Genomic DNA, 8,376 nt, shown 5'->3' with positions numbered 1-8,376 from the left:
TGCTTCATTAGGCAAGTTATTTTTAAATTCCCAGAAAGAGCAAAACATTGAGAGAGGAATTAGCATTTGCTGTTGAAACAGCTGCAAAAAAGAATAGGCAGAAGGCACAGGGTCCCCCCTGCCAGCAGTGTGATTAACCAGGCAGCAGTGCCCAGGCTGCTCTGGGGATGGCAGAAATCAGGGGCCAAGATTGGTGAGTGACCATCAGAACTGTGTTCTGGAGCTAAGTTAAGAGGGTGACCATCAACACTGAGTGAAGAAACAATCACATCTAATAGACTAGAACAAAATTCTTCCTTTTATTCAGCGCTGGGAACACGGGGGTAATTCCACCAAAGACATGTTCAACGAGACTTTTGGGTTTCCAGGTTTATACACTTAGTTACAACCGATAACCCCTCCCCAGAGTTAAGCAGGATATTTAGGGTGACTTTTAACAGATCTAATGGGCTGCTCTTATCTCTACAGCCCTATATTTCCTTTTAACTAAACAATGTTACAGCTTCAAGCCTCAACCTAGACAGGTTTTCTGATTTATTTCTTACAGCTTAGTCTCTAATCTAAACAAGGTTTTGGTTTATTTCTTAAAGTCCAGTTTACAGCTACAGGGTTAAATTCCTCTTTGTCAGAAATTATGCCTCGTTAAGATAACTGACAAACTTGGCTATGAGATAAAATCAAAAATTAATATAAAATACAAAGTTAATACAGGTCTGATTAAAAATTAGTAAAGATCATTATGATTTTATAGAGAAGGAATAAAATCTATTTTGTTGAGGTGTCCCTGAATCAACACTGATTAACAAAAAATCTTGGAAACATCTCTCTTCTTCATATCTTTTCTTTATATCTCCTTTCCTCCAGTCCCATCTTGTGTTTCCCACTTTTTCTCCCTTGCATTTTTCTCTTAAGGATTTTGACTCTTACAACCTCCATTCTGGCTTCTCCACATAAATGAATGAAGGGATAAAACCTGCCCAGAGTCCTTCCTTCCCTTAAACAACAACCGAGACCCGATGGGCACCTTCAAAATGCCCAGAGACAGCAATAAAGCTGCTGGGACTTCGTTGTATTCTCACTTCGTGGCATGCTTAAGTTTCCCGGTGGCTTATCCTGCTCTTCCAGCAGGGAATTAAAGCAAAAGGCACATAAACCGTCAGAGGCACGTTTTGGTAGCTGTTGTTTTGCAAATGCTGATGTGCCCCGAGGATGCTGCTGCTGAGAGCAGCCATGACTCACACAGATAATGTTAAAAATGCGAAAAAAAGTGTGGAATATGGCCCGGGCCTGAGAAGGGAGAAGGAGGTTGTGCCTGCCTGGTTCTCTGCTCCCTTTGGCCCTGCCTGCAGCCACAGCATTTCTGTATTTATTCAGAACAAATCTAGCAGGAGCTGTTCTAATAAGCTGCTCCCAATTCCTGCCTAATGAAGGCAGCCGGATTCCTCTGAATTAATTCTTGTTCAAACCAGAGCGTCTCCTTTGGAAAAACACTTGCTCATTAAGTATTTCCAGTGATTCTGCAGTGACAGGAACTCTGCCACAGTCGGCCAATTGTGGGTGTTTCAATGGACAGCTTTCCCCACTTCTAAAAATATCCAGCCACCTGGATTGATGTTCAACTACCAAGCACCACCTTGCCAGATAAGTCATAGAATCACAGACTGGTTTGGGTTAGAGCAGATCTTAAAAATTATCTCGTTCCACCCCCTGCCATGGGCAGGGACACCTTCCACCAGCCCAGGTTGCTCCAAGCCCCATCCAGCCTGGCCTTGGACACTTCCAGGGATGGCCCAACCTGTGCCAGGGCCTCACCCCCCTTTAGTGTTAAATGTGCCATGAGCCTTCCTTCAAATGTGCCTCACCTTTTATTTCTTAGCAAACTGTGTTCCTTGGGTGTTTCTCACAGAGGTGTGTTTTCCAGCCCCGAGGGAAGCTTTCCTGGAGCCCATACATACTTAGTCTTCCTTGGTACCCCCCTTTTTGGCTCCTCTTGGCAGAGCACCTCATTAGGAGCTCATCTTCAGCTGATTATTCCTCTTCTGAGTCTCTGTTTTCCATGACTTTGTCACCCACCCCTTGGTCCAGCTGCTGCTCCATTCTTAGGCTAACGACTTTACATCTGGTGGCATTGAAAAACAAGTTGTTTATTTAAGCTCAGCTCATTAAGTGATCCAGATTAGGTTTGGTGTTAGAGACCTGCTCCAACTTCTGTGCAGCTGCAGATCACCAGTAATGATTTGGCATTTTCTTGCAGGTCATTGATCACACATTAACTGTGTGGGGTCAAGATCCGACAGGAAGGGAGCTCTGCCGAGTTCCGTGGTGCTTCTGCTTATAATTACACTTGGAGACCTATCGGTTTGTTTGCAGTCCAATTAATATTTGTCATATTGACTTTCACCATATTTTGACTGAGAAAAAGGAACGAAGTAAGGTAAGATCATGTAAGCCATGACATTAAGGAAAATATCTGGCTACAGGGCAAAGCCTACTTTTTGTAATGTTACAGTATCTCCTTGAAATTATTTATTAGTCCATAATTTTTTGGAATTTATTACTAGTTGTTATTGTTTCTTGGATATCCTTGATCACAGAATGTCCAGGAATATCTTTCATTAACTTTCCAGGCAACAAATGGCTGCAACAGATCTCTGGCCTCTTCTCCCCCGTGTGAGGGGCCACTGCCCTGCCCTGGTTCCCACTGCCCATTCCTGCCCGGAGCCAGGGCCCCACTCCAGCCACACTCCATGGCACAGTTACTGTGCAAACCTTGGGGTCTGTGGTGTCAGATCCATCAGCCCCACAGCCCCTGCCCCACACTCTGCCCCGGGGGGGTCTGTGGGCACATCTCACAGATGGTCCCCAAACCCCACCCGCTGGTTCTGCCACTGCCAGCTCTGCCCTCTGAGAGCCCAGCACGGCTGTGTGGGAGCACCAACCCCCAGGGGCTCAGGAATGCCGAGGGGACTCGGTTTGCTGTCTGAACAGAGCAAAAGGAAGAGCTTCGAGTGGTTTAAACAGTTAGAACTGAGAAAACCAACCCTCTCCTCTCAGAGCTGTCCACCAGCACAGTGGTGGGGCTGTGTCTGTCCCCTGCAGTGGGGCTGTGTCTGTCCCTTCCCCTGCAGTGGGGCTGTGTCTGTCCCCTACCCTGCAGCGGGGCTGTGTCTGTCCCCTGCCCTGCAGAGGGGCTGTGTCTGTCCCTTCCCCTGCAGTGGGGCTGTGTCTGTCCCCTGCCCTGCAGAGGGGCTGTGTCTGTCCCCTGCCCTGCAGAGGGGCTGTGTCTCAGGGCTGGCACTGTCCCCTGCCCTGCAGAGGGGCTGTGACCCCATGGCTGGCACTGTTCCCTGCCCTGCAGAGGGGCTGTGACCCCATGGCTGGCACTGTCCCCTGCCCTGCAGAGGGGCTGTGTCTCAGGGCTGTGTCTGTCCCCTGCCCTGCAGAGGGGCTGTGTCTCAGGGCTGGCACTGTCCCCTGCCCTGCAGAGGGGCTGTGGCCCCGGGGCTGGCACTGTCCCTGCCCTGCAGAGGGGCTGTGGCCCCGTGGCTGGCACTGTCCCTGCCCTGCAGAGGGGCTGTGTCTCAGGGCTGGCACTGTCCCCTGCCCTGCAGAGGGGCTGTGTCTCAGGGCTGTCTGTCCCCTGCCCTGCAGAGGGGCTGTGTCTCAGGGCTGGCACTGTCCCCTGCCCTGCAGAGGGGCTGTGTCTCAGGGCTGTGTCTGTCCCCTGCCCTGCAGAGGGGTTGTGACACAGGGCTGGCACTGTCCCCTGCCCTGCAGAGGGGCTGTGTCTCAGGGCTGGCACTGTCCCCTGCCCTGCAGAGGGGCTGTGTCTCAGGGCTGGCACTGTCCCCTGCCCTGCAGAGGGGCTGTGTCTCAGGGCTGGCACTGTTCCCTGCCCTGCAGAGGGGCTGTGTCTCAGGGCTGGCACTGTCCCCTGCCCTGCAGAGGGGCTGTATCTCAGGGCTGTCTGTCCCCTGCCCTGCAGAGGGGCTGTGTCTCAGGGCTGTGTCTGTCCCCTGCCCTGCAGAGGGGCTGTGTCTCAGGGCTGTCTGTCCCCTGCCCTGCAGAGGGGCTGTGTCTCAGGGCTGTCTGTCCCCTGCCCTGCAGAGGGGCTGTGTCTCAGGGCTGTGTCTGTCCCCTGCCCTGCAGAGGGGCTGTGTCTGAGGGCTGGCACTGACCCCTGCCCTGCAGAGGGGCTGTGTCTCAGGGCTGGCACTGTCCCCTGCCCTGCAGAGGGGCTGTGTCTCAGGGCTGTCTGTCCCCTGCCCTGCAGAGGGGCTGTGTCTCAGGGCTGGCACTGTCCCCTGCCCTGCAGAGGGGCTGTGTCTCAGGGCTGTCTGTCCCCTGCCCTGCAGAGGGGCTGTGTCTCAGGGCTGGCACTGTCCCCTGCCCTGCAGAGGGGCTGTGTCTCAGGGCTGGCACTGTCCCTGCCCTGCAGAGGGGCTGTGTCTCAGGGCTGGCACTGTCCCTGCCCTGCAGAGGGGCTGTGTCTCAGGGCTGGCACTGTCCCTGCCCTGCAGAGGGGCTGTGTCTCAGGGCTGGCACTGTCCCTGCCCTGCAGAGGGGCTGTGGTCCCGTGGCTGGCACTGTCCCTGCCCTGCAGAGGGGCTGTGTCTGTCCCCTGCCCTGCAGAGGGGCTGTGTCTCAGGGCTGGCACTGTCCCCTGCCCTGCAGAGGGGCTGTGTCTCAGGGCTGTGTCTGTCCCCTGCCCTGCAGAGGGGCTGTGTCTCAGGGCTGTCTGTCCCCTGCCCTGCAGAGGGGCTGTGGCCCCGGGGCTGGCACTGTCCCCTGCCCTGCAGAGGGGCTGTGTCTCAGGGCTGGCACTGTCCCCTGCCCTGCAGAGGGGCTGTGACCCCGTGGCTGACACTGTCCCCTGCTCCCTGCAGGAGAGGCCATGGAGCAGGGCCTCCGGGACTGCTGCCGGTCCATCCGCATCGGGAAGATCCTGATCCAGAGCGACGAGGAGACGCAGCGCGCCAAGGTGTACTACGCCAAGTTCCCTCCAGACATCTACAGGAGGAAAGTTCTGCTCATGTACCCCATCCTGAGTGAGTGTCTGGCCCCTGTGTGGGCAGTCAGGCTGCTCTGGGCCAGGAGGGCCTGCACTGAGAGGAAAACTTCCTAATTGCAGGGCCTCTGATGAGGTTTTCTGTTGGTTTGGGTGCCAGAGTAGGGAATTTCTCAGGCTGTGCCAGGACACACCTCAATCAGCTGCACCAGCGGCGATGCAGAGCAAATCCTTTGGGCATGGCTGTGCTGGGGAGAAAGGCTGAAGATTAGGACTTGATATAAATGGAATTTTTTAAATTTTGCCATGAGGAAAGACTCAAACAGAATTTTTCTCTTGGGATTAAAAACAATTTTTGGATTAGTATTATAAAATAGAAATAAATGACTTTAAAATTAAATAATGCAAAAAAAAATTAATCTGGAAACCAGGGTGAAGAGTTTGTCAGGATGATGAGGTAACTTTTCCAGTCTAAGATTTCATTCTCTTGTACCTGTGGAGATTTTGATTTCCATTTGACTATTTTAGATGAGCTTTCTTGCCTCAGGGTTTTAATAAAATCCAACTTCTGTGCTTAAACCCTGGCAGAGTTGGCTTTTTCACAAGAGAGATGAAGCTTGTTCAACAGGAGACAAGTTTTCTACACCTGATGCCTGCAGAGGTGAGAGTTTTCAAAGGAGAAAGGCCAGAATCATCATTCAGTTGCACATGGCTATTCTTGGATGGTCAAGAACACGTTTGCCAGCCAGGGGGGAAAATAAAATCTGTTTTTCCCTCTCTAGGTCCTGGTAACACTGTCACTGAGGATGTCAAAGTGCCTGTAGAACATGATGTACAACCAGGTGTCGTTATCCTGCTCTACACTTATGGCAAGTTGAGACCTTTGGTGTCTCTCCAAAGGTGCCAAATCCATCATTGAGGAGTTCCCAGAAATCACCATTTTAACTACAGAAGTGCATCCTGTTGCACCAACAGACTTCAGACAGAAGTATTTTGGGACAGACTGACAATCTCAGCACAACAAGATATGACTCCATGACATTACAAGAGGTTTTTTCCCTATGTTTTATTACTGTTGAGCCGGTCAAGGGCATGGCTGGGAACCTTTTCGGCCAAAGGGGGAAATACTTGACTTGGTTAGTTTGGCCTGAACGGGGATCAGGTACAAAGCACTCTGGTTACATGGCCAAGCATCTCCATGGTGGGGTTGTATAAACTGCCACACTCTGCTCTAACTGCTTAGTCTTCTAAAGCCTGAATTTTTGAGGTGCAACAGCACCTAATTAAGTAAATATCATGATTGAAATCCTTTGGGCTTTTCCCATTGTGCAGATTCAGATCCATCCTCCAGATCACTCCAGTGAAAGTGGAAATGGATTTTACCCCTCCAAGAGCCGTTTGTGTGTTAAAACCCTGAATATTTTCTCTCCTCTGTTACCTGCAGCAGTGACCACAACAGCCTGAGGAATTTCTGTTTCCCACTGCATTTCCCCAGCATATTCAGCACAACTTTATACATCCTGCATTTATCACACTCTTTGTATGTAACTTCCTTTTAGAAGCTGCAGAAAACCAAAATCAAGTGAAACAGGTAAGAGCAGCCCAGCTTTAACCCTGGGTACTGTGGGGAAAGTCAGAACTCCTGCCCAGCTTGTTCTGGGCTGGTACATCAGTGACAATTGACTTCATCTTTCTGCTCCATTCCTGGCTCTGCCATTATTTGAGTATACAAGGATCTGAGTTTGGCAGGTCTTTAATTTTTTTGCTTCAGGTTTAGAAGCTCCCAAGAGACTCAGATTTCCTCACCTCACTGCATTTGGATTATTACTTATCTATATTGAGAATATGTTATTTTAATATCTTTTTAGAGAAAAAAACCCAACAAACCAGCATTTTCCTCATCTATCACTGCATATCTAACAAGCAGTTTTTAAAACCCTGGGGGATTTAAAGCAAATTTATTTACCCTCGTTGAAGGAAATGACATTAAACTTAGCATGGAAAAGTGTTGTAATTCTCTTTTGCTATACATATGGTAGCAAATTGAAAACACTTAAGTAGGAATTATATCAGGCTTTTGCTATAGATTCTGGATTTTTCCCCTATACTGTGAAGTTCTCTTTGCAAATATATTTTCCCCTACAAGCTTTTTGAAATATGCTGCTATACCAACCTTAATTTTGCCAAAGCTGTTAAGGAGATGTGTGTGCACAGGTCATTAATAGTTATTAATGTCAACTGGATACTGAAATCCACTAAGTGGTTTTGAAAAATCAGAGCTTATTCTGTACCTGATTGACTCCCTGAGGGCGTTTGGGAATAAATGCACCAAATCACACTGAGGGAGGGACTTTTCCTCAGCTGTCTGCCCTGGACCTCAGCTCCAAGTTTTCACACCCAGTGAGGTGTGAACCAGCAGGATCCGCTGCCATCTCTGCACCTTGAGGGGGGTTCATCTCCCACCAAACTGGGAAACATCTGCCTGAAGATTCTGAGCTCACCCACACACACGAAGATTAATGTTTTATTCCTCTCTTGCTTTGCCATTTGATGGTTTTCAAGACTTCTGGTAAGATTAATCAGTTATAAGTATTTTCTTGAGGGGGAAAGAATGAACCAAACAGAATGAGTTGGCAGATGTCGTTGAACACCAGGAGGCTGTTCCAGGAGCACAAAGCATCATTCCCTCCCTCCACTCAAACAGAATGTGCTCCACTCCCATTTGCTCAATAACTAACCCCAAACATTTTGCTACTTGGGCTACTGGTGTAAAACAACCCCACTTTTATCCTTCTCTGACCTTGCCTGGTATCCAGCAAAGGTGGGGAGGAAAGGTGGGATTCAGTTTCCTGCATCCTCCCTCTGTCCCAGCCCCCTCGCCCCGATGTCCCCGGCGCTTTGGGCCGTCCTGCCGCGGTGCCCATGGCCAGCACCCACCCTGGGGCCTGCCCTGGCAACTGCCAGTGCAGGGCTGTGTCCATGACAGACTGTGGGCCATCATCTGCTCCCTGAACCAGCCATGCTGGACAACGGGATGGATCCTTTCCCTGCTTCAAAGGTGCCTGTCAGAAATGAGTGTGCCCACACGCTCAGCCACAGGGTCTTCCTCTCCAGCCACTCAGGGGTAGCTGACTGGGGGGACTTGTGCTTATTAATTGATAATGTTATTAATTGATATACCTATCATAGAATTTGCTTAGTAGTTATTATAAAATTAACTGTAGAACATACAGCAAAACTCACAAGGCACAGACCTGTCCTTGAAGGTGCCACACCAAGAGGCCCCAGAGCCTGTTGGACTAATTAAAACAGCCGGGATACCCCATGAAATGAAGATAAACCAGGAAACATGTCAAAAGAACAAGATA

At 50.1% G+C, this 8,376-nt stretch overlaps 1 protein-coding gene across 1 annotated transcript; it reads left to right on the top strand.

Moving 5' to 3' along the window:
* Window positions 1–4,879: 4,879 nt before the first annotated feature.
* Window positions 4,880–7,559, top strand: LOC139678536 (uracil phosphoribosyltransferase homolog; the record flags this gene model as incomplete). The annotated part of the gene is given in 4 exon segments (XM_071569418.1): window positions 4,880–5,048; window positions 5,791–5,885; window positions 5,887–6,058; window positions 6,453–7,559. Coding segments are annotated over 3 exon segments (393 nt in total), but the record flags the coding sequence as incomplete, so codon positions are not given.
* Window positions 7,560–8,376: the final 817 nt, after the last annotated feature.

This window comes from Pithys albifrons, chromosome 14 (genome assembly GCF_047495875.1).
Source record: "Pithys albifrons albifrons isolate INPA30051 chromosome 14, PitAlb_v1, whole genome shotgun sequence".
Lineage (NCBI taxonomy): Eukaryota > Metazoa > Chordata > Aves > Passeriformes > Thamnophilidae > Pithys > Pithys albifrons.
Note: the sequence above shows the minus strand (reverse complement) of the source record. Positions and strands in the feature narration are given on the sequence as shown.